Below are 27,925 nucleotides of genomic sequence, written 5' to 3' on the forward strand. Positions count from 1 at the left end.
CTGCCCTTGAAGACTGTTCGGAAACTTCAGCTAGTGCAAAATGTGGCAGCCAGGTTGTTGACGAGGACCAATCGGTCCGCGCATATAACACCTGTCCTGGCTCGCTTGCACTGGCTACCTATTTGTTTCCGAGCCAGATTCAAGGTGCTGGTTTTGACCTATAAAGCCTTACACGGTGTGGGACCGCAATACCTTGTGGAACGCCTCTCCCGCTATGAACCTACCCGTTCACTTCGTTCAGTATCTAAGGCCCTCCTCCGGGTACCAACTCACCAGGATGCCCGGAGGATTGTGACTAGATCTAGGGCCTTTTCTGTGGTGGCCCCCGAACTGTGGAACAGCTTACCGGAGGAGATACGCCTGGCGCCTACAGTTCTTTCTTTTAGGCGCCAGGTTAAGACCTGGCTATACTCCCAGGCATTTTAATGTTCAATGTTTTATGTTTTAGTTTAATTTTGTTGCTCTTTGTTACTGATTTTATTTTAATATTGTATTTTAATCTTTTTGTACACCGCCCAGAGAGCTATTAGCTATGGGCGGTTTAGAAATGAAAATAAATAAATAAATAATACATATATTTTCATAAACTTGCAAATAGAAAAATGCTAATGGTATTATTACAGTGGTTAAATTGCATGAAAGAATCAACATATACACTGATAGTATATATAATCTACATAATTGCTACAGAGCAAAGGTTTTTCATATTTACAAGTCAATACTGAAGTAGATTCTCATTCTTGTCTTTAACAAGATTAAAAGTCTCAATTCTTGTGTGCTACAAATATTTTTTTGCATTGTAATATATATATTGCTGCCCTGGGCTCCTGCTGGGAGGAAAGGCAGGATATAAATCAAATAATAAATAAATAAATAAATAAATAAATAAATAAATTCTTACCGTGGCCAAGAATCACCATCTTGAATTTTTTCAAAACCACGTACAAAACTGGGTATTCTATGACAACCTTCCCTTTCAAATTGTCTAGAAGGCCTTTGCTGGCATCCAACTCTTCATACCTTTAAAATGCAAAAATTTATCAGCAAGCAAATATTTGAAAATGCTAGTAGATTAAGCATCCTAGATGTCACTAGAATTCTCTCCTCCCCTCAATCCAAGAATGTAAAGAGGCAAGGGCAATTCTACAGCCCAACATTTTCTCCAAAGTGTGACTTGTTTGTTTAGTGCTGGCCTCTATTACGAAGTAATATCATGTCTTGTATTCTTCATTATGTCATAAAAAAGTCCCTTTTCGGACTTTCTTTTCCTTGAAAGTGCTGAAGTACAATAAGCATTTAGTATATACATTAGGCCCACTATTTTAAGGGACAGAATAAAAAATAAGTCTCAAAGGGAGGTTATTTTTATGTTATCAGGGTACTTTGGAACAGGTGCGAACCAAATGTCAGCTTACTGGGTTATGTGAAAATATTTATTTATTACTTATTAAATTTATATCCTGCCCTTCCTCCTAGAAAGAGCCCAGGTCGGCAAATAAAAACACTAAAAACATGCTAAAACATCTTAAAACAAAAGACTTTAAAAACATCTTTTAAAAAACATCTTTAAAAAATCTAAAACAGTAATTCCAACACAGACGTGGACTGGGATAAGGTCTCTACTTATAAGGCTTGTTGAAAGGAAGGTCTTCACTAGGTGCCAACAAGATAACAGAGATGGTGCCCATCTAATAAGGGGAGGGAATTCTAAAGTGTTGATGCTACAACACTAAAGGTCTGCTTCCTATGTTGTGTGGAACAGACCTCCTGATAAGATGTCCCAATTCAAAGTGCTGGTTCTGACCTTTAAAGCCTTAAACGGCCTTGGACCAATGTACCTGAGGGACTGCTTACGCCCATATGTACCTATCCAGGATTTAAGATCATCTGCCTCTGGTCTCCTCTGCGTGCCTGGAGTGAAAGATGTTAGATTGACAGGCATGTGGGAGAGAGCTTTTTCAGCTGTGGCCCCCAAGCTTTGGAATACTCTACCCCAAGAAGTTCCCTCTGCTCCCTCCCTGTTGGTGTTCCAGAGACTTCTGAAAACGATCTTGTTCCGGAGAGCCTTTGGCAGGGACTGAAGGTAAGCCTGACACTGATTTTATGCCTTCTACGTTAAATGTCACCTTTGTAGTCCCTTTAGTACCAATCCCTATATGTGTGTGTGTTTGTGTGTGTCTTTGTGTGTGTGTGTGTGTGTGTGTGTATATATATATATATATATATATATATATATATATATATATATATATATATATATATATATAGTATTTTAATTGTATTTTACGTATTTTAATTTATTTTAATGTTTTTGTGATTTTACTGTTTACAATTTTATTATGTACATGTTTGATTTTATTTTTGTAAGCTGCCCTGAGTGCCCTATTATAGGGTAGAAGGGTGGGATAGAAATATTTTAAATAAATAAATAAAAAATAAATGGTATCTGCAGGAGGCCCTCACCTGCACAGCCCAGTGATCAACTGGGTATATAAGGGGTAAGACAATATTTTGGTATCCTGATCCCAAGCTATAGGGCTTTGATCACCAAACCAGAACTTTGCCAGTGCAATTCTTTCAGCAGTGGGATATCATGTTGGTGATATCCTGACCCAGTGAGCAGTTGTGCTGCCACATTTTGCACCAGCTGCAGCTTCTGGACCAACCTCAAAGGTAGCCCCACACAGAGAGAGCATTATAGGTTACCAGTGCATGGACAACAGGCTATCCTAGTCCAGAAATGGCTGCAGCTGTCTTACCAGGCACTCCTGGTAAAAGGCACTCCTAGCCACTGAGGTCACCTGGGCCTTTAATGACAAAGATGGATCTAGGAGCACCCCTAGACTATGAACCTGCTCTTTCAGAGGAAGTATGACCCCATCCAAAGCAGGCAATTTACTATTTATCCGAACTCAGGAACACCAACCCACAGGGCCTCTGTCTTGTTAGGATTCAGATTCAGTTTATCGGCCCTCATCCAGCCCACCACCGAGTCCAGGCACTGGTCTCTCGATTCAGATATTACAGAGAAAAAGAGCTGGGTATATGCAGCATACTGTTGACACCTCTCTCCAAATCTCCTGATGACCACTCCCAAGGGCTTCATATAAATGTTAAACAGCACTGGGGACAAGAAGGTACCCTGCAGCACCCCACAGCACAATTGCCAGGGGGGCAAAAGACAATCACCCAATGCTATTCTCTGAAAATAACCTTGGAGGTAGGATCAGAACCACTGTAAAACAGTGCCTCCGATACCCATCTCATCAAGTTGGCTCAGAGGGATACCAAGGTTAATAGTATCAAAAGCTGTGGAGAGATCAAGTAAGAATAACAGTTGCACTCCCCCTCCCCTTCTGATAAAGGTCATCCATCAGGGCAACCAAGGTTGATTCAGTCCCATAACCAGGCTTGAACCCAGACTGGAATGGGTCAAGACTAAAATAGACTAAACGTTTCGTAAGTTGTTGAGTCAGTCAAGCAAAACTATTGTTCTATATACTAGTAATTCTGTTTGTGTGATTGCTGTAAGCACAGAGGCACATTCCAGGCTGCCAAGGGAAATCCCCCAAAGCTCATTCAAGTATTTGAAGCAGCAATAAGACACCCACACCTCAACGTTCTGATCCAATGTACTGTTCTGTGCTGGGTTGGTAGCCTCAGTCATGAGATGGACATAAAATGGTCCATTTTCAGGTTGTACTAGTATTTAGGGTGACATGGGCTCTAAATATACCGAATTCTGGGTTTGCAGATGATGTGGATATATATTACTTGCCACCTATTTTAAAGGGAGAAATGTACAATTCTTTCATATTCTTCTAGTTATTACTAGTGTCTTGAGCAAATTAAATACAGAGTACATGTATATATAATTTCTGCTTTCCAGCTTGTGAAGGTTTAATGTTGGGGATGCCAAAGTGGCACCTTCACACACCCCATGGTACCCACCAAGGCCTCTGGCTCTCCCATTTTTCAAAATGCAGGCTTTGTCCATTTTATTTATTTTTGCAGAATGTAGGAGTTTTGCCTGTTTATTAGAGGGGGATCTGAGCACCACCAGTTTTTCTTCCATGAAATGGGTATTTTGTGGTGCCCGCAACATTTTTTGCTTGTCAGATATGCCCTGGGCCCCAAAAAGTTGGGAACTTTTAACAAACAGCTCAATAATGTAAGGGAGATGAATAAATGCTTCCCTTTCAGAATTTTCCAGTAATCAGGGTATCTTTTATCTGATTTTAGTGTTTTTATTGTATACATTAGCTATTCTCGGTATCCTACTTAGATGGAAGAGGTGGGATACAAATTATATAAATATACAAAAATAAAATCTTGAACTCTGTGCCACATTTTACTTAGTGATGCTGATTTATCTCAACCATGTTGAGATACACAATGCCTCTCTTTTGAGTCAAGGATGTACAAATGTCCTATTTTGAGTCTTCATTCATATAATCAGGGGTGCATATATACCAAATGCCAGTAACCTAGTTAATGTGGGAGTAGCTTAGCCATTTTGGGATATTTCATTCTGTAGTCATGATTTGAGGGATAGATATACAAACATCCTACTTTTAGATTTTTTTTTAGTATTTGGCTATCTTGGGAAGCAATCCAAACTCAAGATCTGCCAGGATAAATGGAGTTTGGAATAGGTGTATCTCTGGCTGAGGGCTACGTCATCTGAAACACCCCATCCTGACTCAGCAGAAGATACACCAGCATAGGTCCTCCATCCCTGGCTCAGCTGGGGTAAGTCCTGAAACGGGTATTTCGGGGACATGGTAGGAGGAGACTTGCCCCTATTCCAAACTACGTTCAGCTCAGTCACATAACCTAGCACTCCAGCAGAAGTTACACTGGCAAAAAGCGTGGTGTAAGTCAAAGTCTAGTTTAGAGGCTTGTTTTCCCTCTGCCAGGCTTGGGTCAGCTCAGCTGGTAGTAGCCCCGCTCCTGAACAAAGTTTGGAATAGAGGTAAATGGCACTGGCATAATGTACCCCAGCATAAATCACGTTGGCTTCCTATTGTTCAGATTGATCTGCCTGACTACGTAAATTGAAAAGTTGAAGGCAAATAGATCTGGAACATACCCAAGTGTTATTTATTCCAAATCCATATCCTAATTTCAGGGAAGTTTATTTGCTACCACTTTAGACTAAAAGATTTGAATGCACATTTAAAAACATGCTTCCCTAAAAATAGAAAACTAGCACAACAGGGTTAAATGTTCTAACCCATTCCTTTGCCTGCTGTGCCGGTTTTCAATTTGTAGGGAGTTTTTAACATAGTGGAGTGTTTTTTTGTAAATGATCCTGCAACTGCAGTGTAACACTTCATTCTACTGCAAGAAGTTCAAGCCCTTGTTGTGCACCTGCCCATTGAACCAGACTGGCTTTCTTCACAGACAACTATGAAAAAACTTAAAAGATTCACCTGATACTCTCAAGTCTGTTCTGGCTAATCAGTTGGATTTAAAAGCAAAATGGGGTATTAGTGCCTTGTCAAACAGTTCCATGGGATCCATCCTCCAGAGTGAATAGGTAGGCACTTCTGAAGCACCTCCGTTCTTGAATCTTATTGCTTCTTACAAGCAAGGGTAGGGTCAGAAAAGAATGCTCTCAAAGACAGACTGCTTCTTACAAGTCTCTCCCTAGCGAAGTATCAGTATTCGATTTGGCAAGGGGTGCCTCCATATCTGCAAAATTTTGGAAATTGTCATTTGTGCATGGTGAACTTCACAGTATGGCAACATTATGTAGCAAACTAATATTAGAAATCCTATAATATTAGGAAATGCCACTGGATGGAGTTAAGAATTACTTATTTGTGGAAACAGAATATAAAATGTCATAACTTTGTTGTTTAATCCAGAGCTCCTCACATCACCAGCTGCAAACTGAACTCCCAAAAGAAAACCTCATTTATTTGTGTGTTCTGGCTTATCCATGTGACTTGGCTCAACCAGCCAATTCCATATAAGGGAGACTTTCTCCTTCTTGGGAAGATGCATTCAAAGCCAGAAGCAGGCATCATCATAGCGTTTCCAAATAACTGCAGTAATCTTAAAAACTGAACCTTGCTTATTCCTTATAATTCTGACATAAGAATGCCACAGTCCTTTCAGACTTATACATTTCAAGAACGAAATCCTAAAGCTATTAACAGCCAACACTATCTGAGCAATTACAACTAATTTTGCTTTTTTGTAGTAATTATCCAATTATTAGCAAGCTACTAAATCCAGTGAATATGACGCTTAGATAGAAAGTATGCATATACATTTTATGTGAATTTTGGGATGTTGACAACTCTGTCTTTTCTGTTTTCTTTTCTATCATGTTTTGTGTATTGTCTGTATGAAACGAGATATAAAGCATGCATATGAGATTTCCAGCTTCTTACCTAGTCTTGACTTGTACAACTATATTTACTGTAGAATTCCTTACCAATAACCACAATGTTTAGATTAATATTACTAGTATACTTCACTGTTTATCAAAAGTCAGATTTTAAAAAGTCAAAATGTTAAGACATGCAACTTGCTTTTTCTGGTTCTGAAAGAAACAACTTTAAGCAATGGCTATGTTACTCAAATCCAACTTCAATCATCATGAAAATATTTGGTTTCATGTTTCTTTCAACCCAAAGTAATTATGACCAGTTCTTACTGAAACCTTTTAAAAAGGATAACAGTATATTGCATTTCTTATTCAATGAATGTATTCATAAGTTGTGGATTAACACATGAACAAAAACATATTTACTGATTTATTTACAATACTTTAATGCAAAATATGGTAATACCTTTTTATTGGCAATAGTCTCAACACATTCTTTTCTGGTTAAGCAAACATTTACCACCAAAAGGCTAAAGTCATTCACATGCCACAATACACTTTCCATTATCTCATGTTTTAGACAAAACATATTTAGCGTCCAGCTTGGCATAGCATAAAACATTTGTACTTTAAACTATTTTATGATAGTAAATTATTCAAGTGTTAGATCACCAAGGCACAGCTTTAAGTAAACTTTATTGGTTGACAGACAGTGACAGCTTTTGGCAAATATCTAAGACTTTGATGCAATATGAAGAGCAAAAGAATCTTAAGAGAATAGTTTTTTTATAGTAATCTAACTAAATTTCTGGAACTTATTACTCTATTTTTTTTACCTTCTTAGTTATCCCTCTCCCTATCAATAAACTTGTAACTATATTCTGCTGTCTTTCAAATACAGCTTTAATTTAAATTTGCTTTCGTAAATCAAAAAGTGTCCTCTATTTATTAAACTATCAGCTCCTCTCCCTGCACTTCGAACACTCATCCCTAAAAAAACCTGTTGCACTATTAAGGATTTCAAAGTAAATGACAGAATCTTAGACTTGGCAGTTTTTCATGTTCAACAAGTAAGCACATCAAATTGAAAGCACTTATCTACAGCAATTAAAATGAAGTTTTAGTTCTCATATCCAAAATGCCATGGTTAGCAGGAATAAAGAGACAGAAGTGATGACAGCATTGTGCTAGATCAAACTGTATCTCTCTGTTGAGGTAAGATACTTTGATCCACAGGAGGCTTCTGTGATTTTCACTCACTCTGCAATCACCTGTACACCACCCCAATTCTGCTCCAGGGCAGATGTGTGAAGGGCATTTGTAAAAATAGCCTTCTCCACCTTTCCACTCATAGAAGCCTCTGCTGGACCAGACAGCCTTACGCCAGCAGAGGGACACATTTTGATGTAACCTATTATGTATTAATCTGCACCAAATCCTGCCTGGTTCATAGTTGTGAGGGCCGAAAGGCAGGATACAAACACATTTATATATAAATATAAAAATTAATTTTACCCTTGGATCAAACTATGGCAAGCAGGTTCACAATTCCTCATCTTTATTGTAATAAAACCACACTACACTCTTAACCTTAGCTAGCCTTGAAATCCATGCTCTCTCCTCAAGCTCTTTGATTCTCTCACATTCGTAAGCTTCATACATTGGTTGCAGAACTACACCCTTTCCTGACCTTTTCAACATGGGTTTCATAAGTATCCTAGTCTTACAGTTCTTTTACTGAAGGCCTTTGGGGACACGTGAAGGAGATAATGATTGGGCCACTTCAATATGATTGGATGTTTTTCACAGCAGCCATTGTTATTAAAATCTACTTTTTCATTCTGCTGTTAGTATCTCCTTATACAAACATTGCTATAATTAGCAAGTGCCACATTTTACTTCTACAGATTATGCTGAATCATATTCACCTGAATGAGAATGTAATGTTTAAAAACTGGTTCTCAATATAAATGTAAAATAAACATTTCTGTTATGGGGGAAGACTGCAAATTAGTACTTAGCTATCATGTGACATTAGGTCAAAGACTGAACACATGTTTTATTAACCAATAATCCAACTGATTTCAGGTCCCTGCCTTAAAATTTTTTTTTTTAAAAAAGCACCACTCACTTGCTATACAAGATACCTGTAAAGCTTTAACATAGTTTTCCGCTACTTAAACTCTGCGACATACAGTTGGGAAAATATCTTCCCTCAAGTTCCTCTATTATGCAATAACTATCACTACTGTATAACCTGCATTTTTAAAAAAACAAAACAAAACCACGACCTCAACTTCTAGAACCGCCATGGGACTACTACTATATTATCTCAAAACAACTAAATGTGTTAGCAGTGAAACATGATTGGTTGGATTTATCTGTTGTGCCCCAAGGAAAAAGACGATGTCTTAGAGAGGCTGGCAAGGGCTGTGTGTTTGCATTGTAATGCTTTAATAATGTCCATTATGACAGACCAGAAGCCACGTAACCTCCAAAAAGATCTTATTGGCTTCCAAGATAGCTGAAAAGGCAGCCAACTAATCCTTCTGTAAACTGCTACATTCTGCAGAGCCTTCCATCATAAATGTATACCTCTTCAATGGATCCTCCAGCTATTATTATCTCAGTGGTGAACTCAGTCAACCCTGCCAGTTCAGACAGCAGGAAATTCCATGCTCGGATCAGTCTTTCCCGCATGTCATCTGCATAGTCTTTAGTTTTTAATAATAGCATTTTTGCAATCTGTGATTGAAGATAAAAATGAAAATCCTATGAATCTATTCCCCTGTAATAAATCATGACTGCCCCATTCAAGCATCTTCAGTTGGACTTGGGGGGGACGACTTTAACTTAAAACATACACACATGCACCAAAAGACCATGCTGACATCAGCATATAATAAAAAATGGAGATTATTCCTGTAGCAGGTACGGCCACCATTGCATTTTATTGGAGCATTTCTTAGGCAGAAAACATTATTGTGAAACACAAAATATAAATGAAAAAGAAAAGAGCATGTGAATTTTGGGACTACTACTACTAATACAAAAAGTTTAACCCCATTTCAGGAGGGGGAGGGTAAGAGAGCAAGCAAGCAAGCACTAAAATGTACGTAACACTAAAGATTCCTTTCAAGTACTAGTTTTGAGGGGCTGCAGCACAGCAGAGATAATAACTAACAGATGGACATTCATTCCTAAGTGATGAATAACCCTTCCTTGTGGTTATGATTTGTGAACAGGAAAACAGTGAAATACACTTCTCAGTTATACAGCAAGGGGAAAACCACATTCTGGATTATAAAATTCAGTTTTGCCTGCAACTTTAGCATATCTTAAACTTTGCAGTTATGTTTGTCTCATTACTAATCACTCATTCATTCATTGGCGATCACTTGTGGCCGAGTAAGATTGTCTTCCAGGGTAAGGTCTTTAACAGTGGGTCTGTGACTGTGGAGGCCAATTCTGGATCCACACAGCCTCCCACTGTGAGGACATAGGTTTCCAGATGGAAGATGGTCACGATGAGGATTTGCTTGATGTGCCTTCCGCTTTCCTTGGTTGTCCCTTTTGCCCTGTACTCGTGCTTCTTCAAAGTCCATAGCACCTTTGATAATGGCCGACCTCCAGTTCGGATGCTCATGGGACAAAGCATCCTAGTTCTCAATGCTCATGTTACATTTTTTTAGATTAGCTTTAAGAACATCTTTAAACCTCTTTTGCTGTCCACTGATATTCCGTTTTCCATCCTTAAGTTGAGAGTAAAGTAGCTGCTTTGGAAGACAGTAATCAGGCATTCGAACAACATGGCCGGTCCAGCGAAGTTGATGTTGGAGGATCATTGTTTCAACACTGGTAGTTTTTGCTTCTTACAATACGCTAACATTAGTCTGCCTATCTTCCCAAGTAATTTGCAGAATTTTCCAGAGGCAGTGTTGGTGGAATCTTTCAAGAAGTTGGGAATGGCATTTATAGATGGTCCATGTTTCATAGGCGTACAGCAAGGTCGGTAGTACAATGGCTTTGTAAATAAGCATTTTGGTCTCCCTGTGAATATCTCGATCCTTGAACACTCTACGCTTCATTCAGGAGAATGCGGCACTCGCAGAGCTCAGACGATGCTGAATTTCAGCATTGATGTCAGCTTTTACAGAGATGGCTGCCAAGATAAGAAAAGTGATCAACATTCTCCAGCAGTCACACCATTAAGCTGGATTGATGGTGCTACAGAGGGATTGGTTCACACCTGCTGATGAAGAACTTTGGTTTTTTTGATGTTAAGCGAGAGGTCAAGCTTTTCATATGCTTCTGCAAAGACATTTAGGATAGTTTGAAGATCTTCCTCTGAATGTGCAGACTACATTATCATCGGCATACGGAAGTTCTACAACAGAGGTTGTAATTACCTTACTTTTTGCTTTCAGCCTACTGAGATTTAAAAGATTTCCATCTCTTCGATATGTGATTTCCACACCAGTGGGAAGTTTCCTCTCAACAAGGTGTAGAATCATGGCAATGAAAATAGCAAATAAGGTCGGAGCAATGACGCATATGTTTGATGCCTGATGCCACTTCGAATGGATCACTTTGAGAGCCACTGTTATCCAAAATTATTGCCGTCATGTTGTCATGGAGGAGTTGCAAAATATTCACAAATTTATCAGGGCATCCAATTTTCAGAAGGATGGTCCAGAGAGCAGTTCGATTTACAGAATCAAAGGCCTTAGTCAGATCAATAAACGCCATATACAGAGGTTGGTTTTGCTCCCTGCATTTTTCTTGAAACTGTCGTGGAGTGAAGATCATGTCCACTGTCCCACTGGAAGGGCAGAAACCATTTTGGGATTCAGGGAGGATGTCTTCTGAGATAGGTAGGAGGCGATTTGCAAGGATCCTTGCAAGGATTTTACCTGTGGTAGCTAGAAAAGAGATGCCTCAGTAGTTCCCACAATCTGTTCTATCACCCTTCTTGAAAAGAGTGATAATTATGGCATCCCTAAAGTCTTCCAGGATCTCCTCCCTCATCCAGATTTTTTTCCATGAGCTTATGAAGTTGTTGTGTAAATTCAGGCCCACCTTCTTTAAAGACTTCAGCAGGAATCCCATCAGGTCCACTAGCTTTGTTATTCTTCATTTGATTGATGGCTTTACTGACTTCATCCAAATTAGGGGATACTGTGAGCTCATCTCTAATTTGTTGTTGTGGAGTTTGAGAGAAGATCTCACCAGCCACATAAGAGTTATGATTAAGGAGGTCGTGGTAATGCTCTTTCCAATGCAGTGCAATAGATTCTTTGTCCTTTAGAAGTTTGGCACCATCTATTGAACGTAAGGGATTTGTACCATAATTTGTTGGCCCATAGATGGCCTTTGTGGCATTAAAAAAGCCCCGTGCAACATGAGCATCTGCAAAATGCTGGATTTCTTGAGCTTTCTTTATCCACCAGGGGTTCTTAAGTTCTCTAGTTCTTCTTTGGACCTCAGCCTTTGCACTGGCATAGATATTTTTCTTAGCAGCACAGTTAATGTCTTTTTGCCATATCTGGAAGGCTTTCTTTTTCTTGTCAATGATATGTTCAATCTCACTATCATTCTCATCAAACCAGTCCTGATGTTTCTTAGTTTGGTATCCACTAGTTTGTTCACATGCTGCAATAATGGAGGTCTTCAGTTTAATCCAGCGTTCCTCGACGTTTTCAGGGAGTTCTGTAGGTAGATGTTTCTGGAGAGTTGTTTGAAAGCAGGTGTCAGCTCTTCACTGAGACAGCAGTGTTGGTGGGGGTGCAGGGAGGGCTGGAGATTCCTTGGTAATTGCCAGGCTGTAAGTCCTCAGCCGGCAGCTTGGCTATAAATCTGCCAGGCTAGCAAGGAGGAAGCAAGATAAGGGCAGAGGCTGTTCGAAGCTTACGTGCCAAGGCAGAAATCCAGAAGAGACGTCAGTGAAGGTCCGGGTCTAGTTTGCCGAGAGATCAGTCCAAGTCAAGGTTCAGGGGTTAGGAAGACACACAGTGGTCACGCCTGACGTTGTAGTCAGCAACAAGCTGAAGTCAAGGTTTGACTTTTAAGGAGCAGGTTTGTCAGCAGGTGTGAGCCATCAGCGTTTTGGCCTTAAGTGGACAGGCCTGCCCCTCTTCTGCCTGACCTTCTGTTGTCTACATTCTGCAGGTGAGGGGGGAGTATCCTGTTCACTGTCTGCGTCTGGCTGACAGGCTTCAGCTGTGTCTGGGGTGCTCTGCAGCTGAGGGGGAGAAGGAGCTGGGTTCTCAGGAGTTTCCTCCGTTTCTCCTTCTGGGTCTGCTGCTTCTGGGTCTGCTGCTGTTACTCCCGAGTCATCCTCGTCTGATGAGTCCTCTGACGGGGCCATGACAGCAGGCTCGCTTCATAGGATCTTAAAGGGCGTGGATGTTCATTTTACGCCTTGGTTTTCTTCCTTGGAGCCTACACTGAGGAACAATATTAATGGCCTTAGTGGATCAAATTAATCGGTGATCTGTCCAGCAGTCATCTGCACTCGTCATGGCCCTAGTGAGGAGTACATCACAACAATCTCTGGCACGGACAATTACATAATCCAGGAGATACCAGTGCTTCGACAGAGGGTGCTTCCATGATGTTTCACATTTATCTTTCTGGCGAAAGAGTGTGTTTGTAATAACAAGATTATGCTCTGCACATTTAGTCACAAGTAGAATGCCATTCAGGTTGCTATTGCCAACTCCTTCTTTCCCAGTGGTTTCTGGCCATAAATCAAAATCATGCCCAACTCTTGCATTGAAATTGCCCAGGCCTTAGGTATCTCTGATAAGATGGTGTCCAGCTGGGTATAAAAATTTTCCTTGATGTCTTCATCAGCATCTAATGTTGGTCCATAAAGAACACTGGCACTTCAACTTGGTTTAAACCCCCATAAAAGAATTACAACACTACAATAAAATGCAATTACCCGAAAATGGATATGCAATGTCCACTAAAGTTATAAACTATTCCACCTTAGCTAACCAACAGTGTTGGTGCATACCAGTCACTTGCATATTTACCAGCAAAAAGAGCAAAGACTACTAAATATCCAGCCTTGGATGTATTTTTAGGAAAAGTGGCAATTATTCTCTCTTCACTGCTACTTAGCTCCAGTTATTTTGGGCAGTTAACTAAAGATAATTAGTTTCAATTGTTTCACTATGAAATCCTGACTTTTAATAGGACAACTGTCTTACATTTATTACTCCATTCATAAAGGCTTATTTATTTATAGGCCAACTTTTTGGGGCATAGCTGACTCAAGGTGGCTTACAATGTCATAAAAAGCACAATCTATTCAATCTAAGACTAACAATGGCAGCAGCATTAGCTCCCTGAGAGAATGGCCTTATTTAGGAGAAAGCAATCCAAAAAACATGGGGAAGGAGTTCCAAAATTTGGACATCACACTATATAATTATAATTTTTTGAATTGTAAACTGGTATTTCATATATTTGCCTATGTAAGCCAAAATGGGGTACATAACAATATAGAGAAAGAAGGTCCCTACAGTTTGTGTCTAACATTTGAAGAACATTTTTGTGTCCTAAAAACATGCCATTAAGACACTTTTAGTCTGCAATCCTGTATCTGCTTACCTGGAAGTAAGTGAACTCCACTCAATTGGCTTACTTCTGAGCAAATATGCATAGGATTACATTGTAAGTTCACTAAGACATCTGGGTGTTTGCTTACCACAACCACTCTTTAAATCAGTATCAGCCAACATGGTACTTTCCAGATATTGTTGGATTATGGCTCCCATTATCCTTGGCCATTGTAGATATTAAATAGCATGGGAAACCAAATATATTGTTATGGAAACTTAGCCAGTGGCCATGGGGTAGAGCAACAGGCTATCAGCACCACCTTCAGGGGTCTGTCATCGAGGAAACACTGGAATCATCAACACAGTACCTCTTAAGGCTTATCCCACCAAGGTACTATGTCAATGGTGTCAAAAGCAGAGAAACACAGGGATGCATTTCCTGGCACAGATCAGCATGGGCAATAAAGGTATTTGTCCCAAAATCAAGTTGAACATTGGACTGAGAAAGGTCTAATCAATATCATCTAAGTACAACTGAAGCTGGATCATTACAATGTGTTCCAATATCTTCCCAAAATAGTGAAGGCTGGAGACTGGTCTAATGTTACTCAAGTTACCTGGGTTAATGAGAGCTTCTATAAAGAACTATATGTGTAACATATTTCACCAAGGGGGCATTTACCATCTCTGTTGCTGAGCAGACTGGTTTCAGTCAGGCTGATCATTTAATAAGTATGGATGGGCATGGATTTAACAGACCAGGTGTACATCTTATAACTTTGTTAGTCGCCTCATACCCAGTGGCCTCTAGGTGACTTACAACACATTTAAAAAGCATACAATATAAAATGAATTTAAAAACATTTAATATACAAAATTTAACACCTCCTCCCAAAAAGGACTAAGATAGCATACCAAAGGCTTACATGAAAAGGAAGGTCTTTGCCACATGCTTAAACCATCAGGGTCTAACAGCTTCTAGGGATGGACTATCTCAATATATTCCCACATGCCTGCAGAGCTTCAGACTGTAAGCCAAAGTCTTGCCACATAATTTGCTATGCATAACAAAGGAGCCACACAGAGCTGCCTCATTCCCAATCATCTTCCCATCCTGAACATAATACAAGATCAAAAGCATGTCCTACCACAGATGTAAGACAGATCTAAAATTGCCACAGAAACCATGAAATTCTGAGCCACATCTGACAAAGAGGTCTCTGAATGAACGTTAAGTGATGGAGAGCCACCCTTGCTACCCCTTACACAACTCCCAAGATAAGTGTCTTCCTGTCTGAGCTGACCATGAGATTGGCAGTACACCAAGAGAATTCCTATTCTGACTCAAGAACGCTCTCAAAATTAGGTGGTGGTATTGGGCTGGATACCTTGTAAGGGAAATAGAATTCAAAGCAGACCATGGAGACGACTCCACACTTATAATGTCTAGGCTACTGATGAATCAAGAACTGAGGCAATTAAAGCACCTTATACATACAAATAATATTTGCCTCAGTCCTGTAGAGATTGTGCAAAAACAGCTTAAGAGAATGATGATGACACGAACTAAAAAGAAGGTACAATACCCACAGCGGAAAGGAGGGAGAAAGAGCACTTTTGAGGCAGCAGGAGATAAAAGCAACCTTCCCTTCCCAGCACTCTTTTTTGCTGTACTTTCATGTAACACAGAGAAAAAGGACTACAGGTGTAGAGTGAGATACTTTACGAAAGGCAAGAATAGCCAGTAAGGCTGACACTGTTGCATAGATAGATATCAGCCCATTAGGACCCAGGTCTTATTGACAAGCCTGGAAAGGAAGAACCAATAATAACCAGTAGTTATTTGCTAGCTTGATGTTGGCACTGATTGGCTAGGGACTCCAGCAAAACTTAAGTAATCATAGAACTAGGAGGGACAGATGTACAAGGGCAACAGGACACAAGGCAAAGATCCTGATTTCAAGTGAATTGTTCACTGGATGTAAAGGTACAGTGTCCAGTACACATATTTTAGAGCCACACAAGGCCAAACAAACAGCCTTCCACTTAGCAACAATCATTTGCAAGAGCAGCAGCAAGCAGCTTGCATCTCTGTAACTTTAGAGAAGGCTGGCGTACAATGGGAGCTGAATCTCAGGAAAGCAGATGGTAGGAAAATATGCAACAACTGAGGCACAATAGAAGGAAATATGAAAAGTAGTTAGGGAATCCCATAAAACAGCATACAAAAAACAAAAACAAGCACTCTCAACAGCTTCCTTCCCAAATGCTGTACTGTGTAATGAAGCTTCAATGTTGCAGGACTCCAAAGAACAAGGCTTAAAAAGCCAGTCTGGAACTTAAAGGGGAAGACAGAAGGTTCACGTTAGCTCAGGGGAAAAAAGATCTAGAATAAAAAGTCAATTCATGAAACATGGAAGGGGGAGGAGAGGAGGAGAAAGGAAACAAGAGCCAGTTAACAATCAGAGACAGAGATAAATCACCGAAGATTCAGAAACATTAGAAATCTTTAAAATATGTGTCTAGCAAACACAAAATAATTCGATACATTTAAGAAGAAACAATCCTAAAGCAGGACAGCATTGACACTTCTAATAAGAACTAGTCTCCATTCTGGGAGTACTTTGGGGATTATTAGTTGATATTAGGCTGGCTCCTCTCACTGCCAATTTCTTTCCTCCCCCTTTAATGGGGTCTACCTTTTTTCCTCTTATTTTCATCATTGCAGTATTAGTAAAGTAGGTTCACCGCACACAAAGGATGGAACAATCCATATTCTGTGGTAGATGAAGCATCCAGTTAGTAATATGTGCATATGCTGGGTATTTTGATGAATTTACTAGTAACCCAGGATGGAATTGCATGTCAGTCAATGAGTTAATTAAAAAAAGTGATGAAAAGATGCAGAAAGTGCCTAGAGGCTTATTTACATACAAAAAAAAGCATACTGTGTGATTTGGTGGGAAGGAACAGCAGGGAACCGGTATTTAAATGCAGTCTTCCTTCTCCCTCCTTCCCCCCGGGGAGAGGAAAAACAAGCACTTTGCCAGCTCCATGGTTGGCACTTTCCAAACTGCTGAGCTTAGGGTTAAAAATGCCCCTTGTGCTGTGGTTTCCAAGTGCCCACCAGACAGCTGGCTGTCAGGTACTTGGGAGCCCCATGCAAGGAATTTTGACAGGCAGGTGGGACAAGCAGCCTGTCAAGCCTGTGATATTAACCCAAACTGTCAAATTTGGCCCTTGCGGCATATTCTGATAAGTATCTGGTCCATGGAGCCAAAAATGATCCCCAGCCCTGTATTACAGTAATTGCTGTGTAGTGTAGTGTAGCTGTAGAACATCAAGGCAATTTAAGATCTTAACTTAAACATTACTGGACTGTACAAGTTCATAAATACCTGTCAAGTTTGTAGCTAAGAGGGACCTTATTTAACATACAGATGTGCAGAGGACAAATGTGGAAGTTAATCATGTTAAATGCCCTGTCCTACAGCAAGAGAGCTTTAGTTTTAAAATGAAGCTCAAGACATTTCATGTTGCTGCATAATGAGTTTCACTGTTATGTCTTGTTGTTGTTGTTATGTGCCTTCAAGTCGATTGCGACTTATGGCAACCTCCAAGAGCATCTGTCATGAACCACCCTGCTCAGATCTTGCAAGTTCAGGTCTGTGGCTTCCTTTATGGAATCAATCCATCTCTTGTTTGGCCTTCCTCTTTTTCTACTCCCTGCTGTTTTTCCCAGCATTATTGTCTTTTCTAGTGAATCATGTCTTCTCATGATGTGTCCAAAGTATGATAACCTCAGGTTCATCATTTTAGCTTCTAGTGACAGTTCTGGTTTAATTTGTTCTAACACTCAATTAATTGTCTTTTTCGCAGTCCATGGTATGCGCAAAGCTCTCCTCTAGCACCACATTTCAAATGAGTTGATTTTTCTCTTATCTGCCTTTTTCACTGTCCAACTTTCACATCTATACACAGAGATCGGGAATACCATGGTCTGAATGATCCAGACTTTGGTGTTATGTCTTGTAGCAGTCCTTTAAAATTAGCCTGCGAGACTTAACAGTGATGTCCAAATCGTATGATATGAAATTGGATGATGCAACTTATAATACTGGAAAATGTAACAAAGATAGATGATTTTATTATTGTGTTCTCTCTTGTAATTTAGAGATCTTCAATTTTGGGCTCCTGCTGGGAGGAAGGGTGGTTCTTGTCACATCAATTTCCATGCAGATTCATTCCATCAGGTCCAAAATCAGATGTTAGTGGTACATTATTGGTACTAGGCCAGTACATAATCTTCAGATATAAATGGGGCATTTTTTGTGAAGTCAACTAATAGATAACTTTTGAGATAGTTTGAGATAACGCAGACCTTCTCCCAACCAGACCAAATCAGTTCTGGGATGCCGGCTGTAAAATATTCCAATGGAATCATATGGCCAATAGCTGAAAGCACACCTCAAATGTGAAAGCTATATCAATTTCTCAATCACTCTGGTAGACTGAGTAGTCTACTGTGGTCAATGATACTATAGAATCAAGATTGTCTGTTTTTTAGGAGTATGTGAAGCTTACTGAATAGCTTCAGGGGCAGCACAGGATGCTGATGGTACAATTATATGGAATTCTACCTGAACACTGGCTGACGTCATAACCCTTGTTGGTATTTGTAGCTGGCCAATTCAGACCAACAATGAGCCTTCCATGAGCCTTAGATCCAGGCCAGGAATTTCATATCTGCAAATGCCACATAAGCTCCACTTCACCCTTCACTGTGTCCTATCTAGCCCCCCCAAACTAAGATCCAGTACGTAGATATAAATGCTTTTTTAAAAAAACAAGCATCCCTCGGCACAAGAGAATCTAAGTAGTCTGCTCTTCTTGCCAAACTATACTTATGACAAAACATGGTGGGAATAAATAGCTGATGCAGGAGGCATTGCATAACCATGCAGTCATTTGTGGTTCTAGGCATTTGGAATAAAAACACAGGCTCTTTAATCTACTGTGGAGAGAATGAAACTCTACTAAAAATGATGTATTCATTTTATCTGGCATGTTTTCTTGCATGAACAAGAGAAAGTTGATGTTATTTTTCCAATTAACATATACTGAGTTATAAAACAAATATTTTAAACTCTGTCTTTTTGACATTCCCATTAGAGGTCTTTACATTCTTACAAAGGTCATATTTTCTGTCTATTTGCCAAAAAGTCACTAACCCTTGAAAAACAAACATGTTCCCTCTTTTCTGCCAAGGAAGGAAGGAAGGTCAAATCTCTCCTAACAAGGTCAGAGGAACAGTTCTAGTTCATTACTGTCAGCAAGAGATAAACAGAGGGATTCCCTTTTGGCAAGGTGAAATGGAAATAGTTTTGGGGGTTCTTTTTGACAGCAAAGTGTAAGATTCCCATCAGTGAAAGAAATAATCCAAACAATCCTGTTCCCAGCTATACCTTCATTCCCTTTTCAGCTCAAAATGCCATCGGCCCTATTGCATTTAATAACTTTTAGTAGATAACTGCCCCCTAATCCATTGTTTCAATACTACTAGTAATAAATTAGCAAACATTTTTGATCTATTGTTTCATTTCTAGTGATAAAATAATATACTTCTTCAAAACAAGTAAGTTATTCAGTATTGCTATTAATTTTCCACAGTTTTCTCAATAAGGTTTCCAAAAGAACAAGTAGTTAAGAGACTATAAACATTCAGTTTTGCATGTTAAATATTCAAGATATTACACAATTTTCTTGTTAACTTCTGCTAGAGGCTCATTCGGTCCTAGGAAATGGCCTTCTACCTATTCAGAGCATTGGTCCCTGTAGCTCAGAACTGTCTCTACACTGACCAGCAGTGGCTCTCAAGCACTTCAGATCAGTTTCCAGCCTTAACTAGAAATGCCCCACCTAAAGAAACCAAGACTATTTACGTGCAGAGCATGTGCTGTATTTCCATTCTTATGAGGAGGAGTAACTCCCATGGCAAGAAGGCAGAGGCTGGTTCCCACCATTGTTGGTGGATTTACCTAGCCCTTGTATATTAAATGGGTACAGAAAAGAGATAAGCTGTATCCAGTAGAAAAAGAAACAAGCAAACCAACAATCCAGGGTATAAAAGCAGAGACAGCTGGCCTGAGTCACACCCTTGGTCCATCTTGTTCAGTACTGTCTATACTGACTGGCAGCAGCTCTCCAGGTTTCAGATAGAGATCTCTCCCAGCCCTACCTGGAGATGCTGGGGATTGAAGCTGGGACGTCCTGCATGCCAAGCAGATGCTTTGCATACTGCTAAGCTGCGGCCCTTCCCCATGCACAGAAGGAGGTTGCCATTCACAGATCATCTACTGGATCAGAAACCTCAGGTGCAAATCAGATGCAAATGTGGATGTTGCCTATCTGCGCCCTTTTGCTTTTCATGGAGTGAGAGTTCAAATACATACCCCCATTAGTCACATATACATACCTTCTAAATATGCAACTAGAACTGGAGAGGAGCCAGTACTGTTCTACTTGCTACCTCACTAAAAGCTGACCAAGTTTTTGTCACAATGACACAAGTGACCCTTGCTAATATACTGCTCCTGCTTATTCCAAAATGTGTTTCATGTAAAAAGGAGTTACTTTGCTCAGGAAATGAGAGAAAGCTACCCCCAGAAAGTAAATACCCAAAGGAAATTGACACAACATGAGAAATAAGAGCAGCCTCTCTATAGTAAGGATTCTTAAACCTATTTCCACTTTTAGGTATGCAAAGCTTTGTTAAGATCACAAAAGAATGATGTATCTAAAGAGTTTCATTTTACCAAAAGTTTACTTTTGCACTGAACAGTGTTGAGGGAAAAGGAGTAGAAAGCCTCTTAAGACTTAAACCTCACAGACCACACGTTTTCTAAACCACAATTATAAACTAAGGTGTTATGCCTGAATAAAGCTCAACACAATGTGGATACTTAAAAAGGTATTAAAAGAAAAATTCATATTGAGGGCTGTCCACATTTCATTGCAGCGACTGAGCCTATAATCCATGCAAGTTCTACAATGAATGGCAGAAATTCTTAGAAGTCTTCTTCTGCAGTGCTGGCTCTTCTTCAGCATCTCCAGCTTCTGCATCTGCAAAAGAAGAATTGGGAGTGTGCTCGTAGATGCGCTCCTAATTCTCCCTCAGTTTAACGTTTCCCACGCCTAATATCATATGACATCAGGCCAGAGGAAGGTGGGTGTGGTTCGCCCAAACTGGCCAAGTGGGCCCATCTCCAAGTTCTAATGGGCCTAATTTGGCCCACAGGCTGGAGATTTCTCATCAGTATCTTAAATAATAGCTAGCAACTTTAAGTTTTAAAATAAAGTAGCACTGATAGATCTGAAAGCAAACTGTAATCTTTATATTTAAAAAATGACTTAGTAACAGTTTCTTTGGCCACAAAAAATAAGTCACGCATCTGAAATAAGTTTCAGTTCTGGAAGAAAATCTTGAGACTGACACTTTAGTGCACTTTCTCATCAGGAGGAGGGTTATACTACCTCATTTAAGATGCAGAATGTGGTCACTAGCAGAGAGTATAAAGCAAAACAAGTTTTACAGTGTCCATTTGCACCCTGTCTTTTATCATACTACACTAGAAAAAAGTCACTAAATATATCTGTTCCACCACTTGTAACAGCCATCATCTTTACAGAAAGTAAGGTCACCCTGAGATACTGGGACTGGTACACTATATAACCTGGTTCACATATAATGCTAAACCATGGTTTATAGCCACAAGCCTGAACAAGCCCAAGAAAAGTGTGGGACTTTTTGCTGCCCTGTGGCTGGGAAGATGACTAATGTTGTGTTTAGTTCACTTAGCATTACATTTGAGCCAGGGATCCTAGTTTAAAACAAACTCTAGTAGATCTCATAGCAACTTCAAACCCTGGATTATAAAGCTGGCATATTAAACTGGCCAAAGTTTCTGTTAAACCAGAAACCTTGGTTCAAACGTAATGCTAATTCAGTATAAGTGAAGCTAAACTTTGTAGACATCCTCTCTAGGCCCTGCAGGAGAAGAACAGAGTGCAAGAGCCCAAATCTTCACTCAGGCCAGGCTTGTTCAAGCCTGTCCACAGTGCTAAAAACATGGTTTAGAATTATGTGTGAACCAGACCAATTAATATTTTTGATATATGACCATCGAAGTAGGTTCTGCAACAAAAGAAAAATGTGTATGGTGGAATCCAAATGTTGCTCTGCTGAATGAAGGCATCCATCATCAGAATGGACAAGGCAGTAATTTTCAGCTATTCCTCCTTTGTGGAGCTCCTGCCTTCAATCCATTCCAAAGGACTGGGGGACTCTTCAGAGGCAGATTGGGAGCAGGTGGGTGTGGGCTGCAGAGGAGAAGAGGAATGGCTGAAAAATGCTTCCCTGTTCTCTGATGGATGCTTTCCACCAGTTATGTGACATCCATTGAATTCTACTCATAGGCTCCAATACTGTAGCTTTTAGGCTGAAATCTATTGTACTGGAATCAAGAGAAGTTCAGCACTAAACTAGCAGCCAACTGACAGGGTCCCCTCAATATTTAGGTACAAAACTCAATAATAATGTTCAAGTCCTAAAAACATAACATAACCAGAGATTCTTCCCAAAAGAAATAATATATATCACTAAGGGCTATCCAACTGTTAAGGGATCAAGCACAGGCCACATAGTTCAACATATGCACTGACATTCACCAGACAACCCTTGAGACAGCCCTATCTGAGCATTTGAAACCAGATAATGCTGATTTTCTATGAGAAATAAGTTTGAGGGAAGAGTTAAAAACTTTGTCACAATCAAGTGTCAGAAAATCATACCAATCATTTGTGTTTTGTCACTAGGGTAGGTTTATACATTAAATTAATTAATTATCCAGGAACTCACTTTGTTAATATCAAATTCTTGGGTTACAAAGACTTCTTTGACCATTCTCTTGGGAGAAGAAGGTGAACTTCCCCAAACAGACTGTATAATTTGGCAGTAGTTTCTTTCCTTCCCTTACTGGAAAAAGCAATAATCTTACCACATGAAGTCATTTTGAAGGCATCCCAAACATAAAGCTTTAGACAAAGTTATTAATTTATTTTGAAGAGGACAAATAGCTACTTTGAAAAGGAATGCAATGAATTGCAAAATTGATTCAGGATGATTTCAGCTAAGCCTTGCTTGGAACTGCTTGCTCCCTGAAACAGGAAAAAACGGAACAAAACCACCTTCTGCATTGCCAGATGGCAAATTTTATTTTAGTAATTTATGCAGATTTTGATAAACTGGAATTCTCATCTTATCCAGAGAGGTCTACATTTATAATCTTTAATAATCGCTAAGATTTTTTAAAATACTATAGCATTCCTTTAATGATACATAACTGTAACACATAACCCTATTCTAAAGGGTTATCACCCTAAACACACACACATTTTATTTGTTTAATATTCTTGTATTATCTGCATTCCAGAGATTATCTTTTTGAAATTTTGGATAACAGATAATTCAAGTACTGTCACAAAAGTGGAGCCTATCAGTGCCACTCCTATGCATGCTTGCTCAAAAGTAAATTCCAGTGTATTCAATGTGGCTTACTCCCAGGTAAGAGGAGTGCTGCCTAAATTATTCATGGGTAATACTCAACAAATCCACCATCATCTTCTAATCTCTGAGCTCTTTAAAAAATCTCACTTTTCTTCTCCTTTTCACATACAATACTCTCTTTTTTCTGGGACTGAATTAGTTCAGCACTCATGCTGTACCTATTGTTCCTGAGGATATGCGAGGTTAGTCATGGACTTCCTTTGTGGAAGCTTTTAGTGCCCAGATGTGTGGATTTCTATTCTGCCACAGCAAGAAGGAAAGGTGGGAGTGGGAACCTGGATGTATCTAAAGAGACAAAACACCAATATGAATGGCTGGTGATGCAGTAGGCACTGTAAGCTTAGCAGATGTAGCAGAAACATACAACTGATGACTGTGGGTGGAAATTATAGGCTCTCCTATTCACCACCATGGGGAATAACCATCACCAGGGAGGAATAAATCCAAACCTTGGACAAACAGGATATCTCAGTTTCTGAGTTCTCCAAAATTTGGCACGACTAAATAATACCCAGTCACCTCAAGTGGGAAGGGGCTGGGCCTTGTTTCATTTCACATGGAGAAGGAAGCAGCTAGCAGTGACCACAGATAATGGCTAGCTAGTAAGTCAGCCCAAAAAGTGTAGAGACCTGTTCATGGAGCAGGATTTATAAGATACTAATGCACTAGAGCTATCTTACCTCTGCCACCACCATTCCTTCCTACTGTGAAAGAATGCGGCACTCATTTTATAGCCACCTCATTACTTTTAAGATGTATGGAGATACACAGTTTCCCATTTTATAACACAAAATTAAATCTCTTACCTGATGGAATTTTGCGGTCTGTTTTCTACTTTCATTAGAATTTGTATTTCTGACTGAGGAGACATTGTGTAGATTTTTAATCTAAAATAAAAGGCATAACATTTGATAAACCCTATCACATAGTAAGTCTATTTCATTCAAACAAAACTACCAAAGTAATGAACTTGTTGCAGGTGTAAGACATGATGCATCATAGACTGTCCAATATGCTTTAATGAATGATTTGTAGCACAACAAAATGTTAGCATACTAATGATTTAAATGAACATACCTTTGATGAACAACAGGATCAGATTCTTGAGGATCAACGTAGGACTTAAGGATGTTGCACAACAGTTTGTCATCTGGTACCCTTTACCCCAAAAGACAAAAGTGTACCAATCATGATGCATAATATTTGTAAGAATAGGTGTGAAATGCAGTTTTATAAGCCCCAATGTCAGGACCATGAAAAAGGCTTTAACACAGGGGCATATATGAAACATTCAAGAAGGAAACAGAGAACCTGAGTCCTTTGACATTGATCCAAGAATACCAAGGGCTTTTTGGCAAAGACACTGTCCTAAATGTCTTCCTTCCATACTGAGTTGAGCTAGTGCTTTGCACTGAAAGAAATCTTCCATATCTTTAAATCTATTCTACAGGAAGATTAGTCTTTCTCCCATCTTTTCTAGATGAAAAATTGTGGCTGGGAAAGAACCTCCTTGAGCAATGGTACTTACTAAGCAGGATGCAAAAAGGACTGTAATAATACAAGAAACATCTATGCGTCACAACAGGAACAGAAAAACACTTTATTATACAGCCACAAGAGTGGCTGTATACTATAGTCAGCATGGATTTTTTGCATTCCGCAATGATAAATTGAAAATACCCCCATGCCATGCTGATGCTTCCCATAAACTCATTTCAAAACAAAACTTTACAAAACGTATAGTCCTGAACTCAGAAAGGCTTGCTTAACAACCCTCTCAATTTTCATGACGATACACAAAACACTGAGAGAGAATTGAGAGTTCAAAATGTAAAAAGAGAGGAGGAAAAACAGACCTCTTTTGGACTTTTTTCTCTCAGAGTTCTCATAACCTGTTGAAATTAATTAAAAATCAGCCATGTTCACAAAGTACCTGTAATCTTATAACTGACCTTGCCCCATACCCTGACCTTCATCTTCTGCAGTTTAAAAGTTAAGAAAAGGCCTGGCTGATTTTTAATTAATTTAAGAAATTTTGGCTTGACCTCAATGATATCGGGCATGCTCAGTAAGAACCAACTGTCAGTGTTCTAAAAGCCAGACTCAGGGCTGCTTGGCTTGGGTAATTGGGGCCACACCCACACCAGACTTTGATTTCACATGAGACAGTCATGGTTTCCCCCAAAGAATCCTGGGAAATGTAGTTTGTGAAGGGTGCTGAGAGGAAACTCCTATTCCACCGACAGAGCTCCAGTGGCCAGAGTGGTTTAACAGTCAGCCACTCTGATTGAAGGTCTATGAAGGGAACAGGGAGTCTCCTAGCAACTCTCAGCACCCTTCACTAACATGTGCCTGCTGCAAAATAAAAAGGTGAGGGAAATGCTGAAAAACAGTGATACTGTTCACAATGTTTTCCTTTTGGAAAGCAAAGGGGCTTCCCCTCTGCCCAGTCCCCACCCATCCAATCTCCTCCCCTCCCTGTCCCTCCCCCAGGTCAGTTTCACCTGTCCTAAGCATTATTACACAGGAGTAAATCCCACTGAACTCAAAAAACATGCAAATATAATCAGAGCTTGGAGGTAACTCGTTACAAATAACGAGTTACTTGCAATTTATTACTTTTTTGAGTAACGAGTGGGTAACTTCATTACATTTTGCTGGTAATAGAATCATAGAATAGTAGAGTTGGAAGGGCCCTACAAGGTCATCGAGTCCAACCCCCTGCCCCATGCAGGAATCCAAATCAAAGCATTCCCGACAGATGGCTGTCCAGCTGCCTCTTGAACGCCTCCAGTGTCGGAGAGCCCACTACCTCTCTAGCTAATTGGTTCCATAATAGAACAAGTAGTAACTTCATTACTTTCGAGCTGTATCTGTAACGTTTCCAGAGTTACTTTTGAGTTTACGGGGGGGGGGAAGAGCAGGAGAAGTCTTCTGCTCCTCTGATTTGTGGGTAAAAATCATGTGCTTCAAATTGGGCTTCTGTGCAGTGTTGCTCTTTCCTTGTACTCTATGGGTGCTTAGGAGGCGACGAGGGAGGAGGTGGAGAGCAAGACAGGAGTGGAGAAAACAATTGTTTAAAAATGGACAGGAGTGGAGGGAGAAAAGAGCCAGAGGGTAAGGAGGCAGCAGAAAAATGAACACGAAGAACTGACTGTGGAGGTGAGAGACGACGATGACGTGTGTGTGTGTGTGTGTGTCACGTAAAGCTTGAGGTGGCTTCTGCCTCCCTCCCCACCTCTCCTCTCTTACCAGTGGAGAGAGACTCAAGCCAAAAGCCACAGCTTCAGGGTGAGCGAGGGGCAGGCAAAAGTTGCAGCAGCAAGCAGCCAGGGTCCTAAGGAGCTGCTGGTTCCAGTTTTATTTCCTACCCTTTCTTTCTTGTGAGGAAGATGTTCCCTGGAAGCTCTTTTGTGCAAATCCTCCTCCCCATGGCAAATGCAAAGGGTTTCAAACAGGCACTTGTTAAAAATGATTGTATAGCTGACTTACAGTACAATATATACAAGTCTACTCAGAAGTAAGTCTCTTTATGTTTAATGGAGCTTACTCTCATTTGAGGGATGGGGGAGAGAAAAAAAATGACCCTTTATAGTACAAAGATGCATTAATCTGGTTAAGGCAAGTAAAATTTGATGCATGTAATAATACAAGGACTAACCTGCAATCCAATACTTGTCTACTCAGAAGTAAGTCCCATAAGTCCCATTGGGTTTAATGGGACTTAATCCCAGGCAAGTTTGTATTGTGTACACACTTACCTGGGAGTGAGTCCCATTGAACCCAATAAAGCTTACTTCTGAGTAGACATGTATTGCATTGCAGCCTTGATTTCCTTCTTTCCCATTTTAATTTTGCCTTCTGCATCTTCACAACAGCTCTGTGAGGTAGGTTAGGCTGAAAGTTAAGGACGGGCCCAAGGCAATAAATAAGCTAAAACAATGAGGAGTAAAAATTTAAAATGTGAAAATGCTCATGCTCAGAGTATTTTTGTCACTCTTTGTCAAGGCTTTGTGTGTGTGTTTTTATGTCTACTGTCTCATAACTTCTTTTTGCCTGAGAATGTCATATTTCATGCTGTTACAGATGTTCTTTTTTTAAAAAAAATTGCCCAAATTCTGTGGTGGTTGTTTTTTTTACTTGAGTTCTTTGCATGCTTTAGGAGTGGCAATGCAGGAGACCAGGCTCTTATGGACAGCTGTGGGGCAGGTAGAAATTAAATGGAGTAAGCCTTTTTTGTATGAAAATACAATTATGGTGAAAGCTTCACCTGTTAACATTCTATCTGTTAGACATCTTATTACTTGTGTGTGTCCCCCTCCCCAGATTTATTTTTGATTTGTGAATGCCATGACCATTGCCATTCCCTCCCCGTTTATCTTTGCAACA

At 39.9% G+C, this 27,925-nt stretch overlaps 1 protein-coding gene across 3 annotated transcripts in view; it reads right to left on the reverse strand.

Annotated features, from left to right (window-relative positions):
* Positions 1-27,925, reverse strand: part of ZNHIT6 (zinc finger HIT-type containing 6) — a 73,433-nt gene that overhangs the window by 12,274 nt on the left and 33,234 nt on the right. For 2 of the 3 annotated variants that reach the window (XM_061633544.1, XM_061633543.1), the window contains exons 7-9: positions 24,614-24,694; positions 24,343-24,423; positions 902-1,020 (exon numbers count right to left, since the gene is read on the reverse strand). In XM_061633544.1, coding sequence (XP_061489528.1) covers positions 902-1,020; positions 24,343-24,423; positions 24,614-24,694 — 281 coding nt within the window. Of the gene's footprint in view, positions 1-901; positions 1,021-18,371; positions 21,034-24,342; positions 24,424-24,613; positions 24,695-27,925 lie in introns of those variants that run through there. The other variant, XM_061633545.1, reaches the window with a different exon arrangement.

This window comes from Rhineura floridana, chromosome 6 (assembly GCF_030035675.1).
Source record: "Rhineura floridana isolate rRhiFlo1 chromosome 6, rRhiFlo1.hap2, whole genome shotgun sequence".
Lineage (NCBI taxonomy): Eukaryota > Metazoa > Chordata > Lepidosauria > Squamata > Rhineuridae > Rhineura > Rhineura floridana.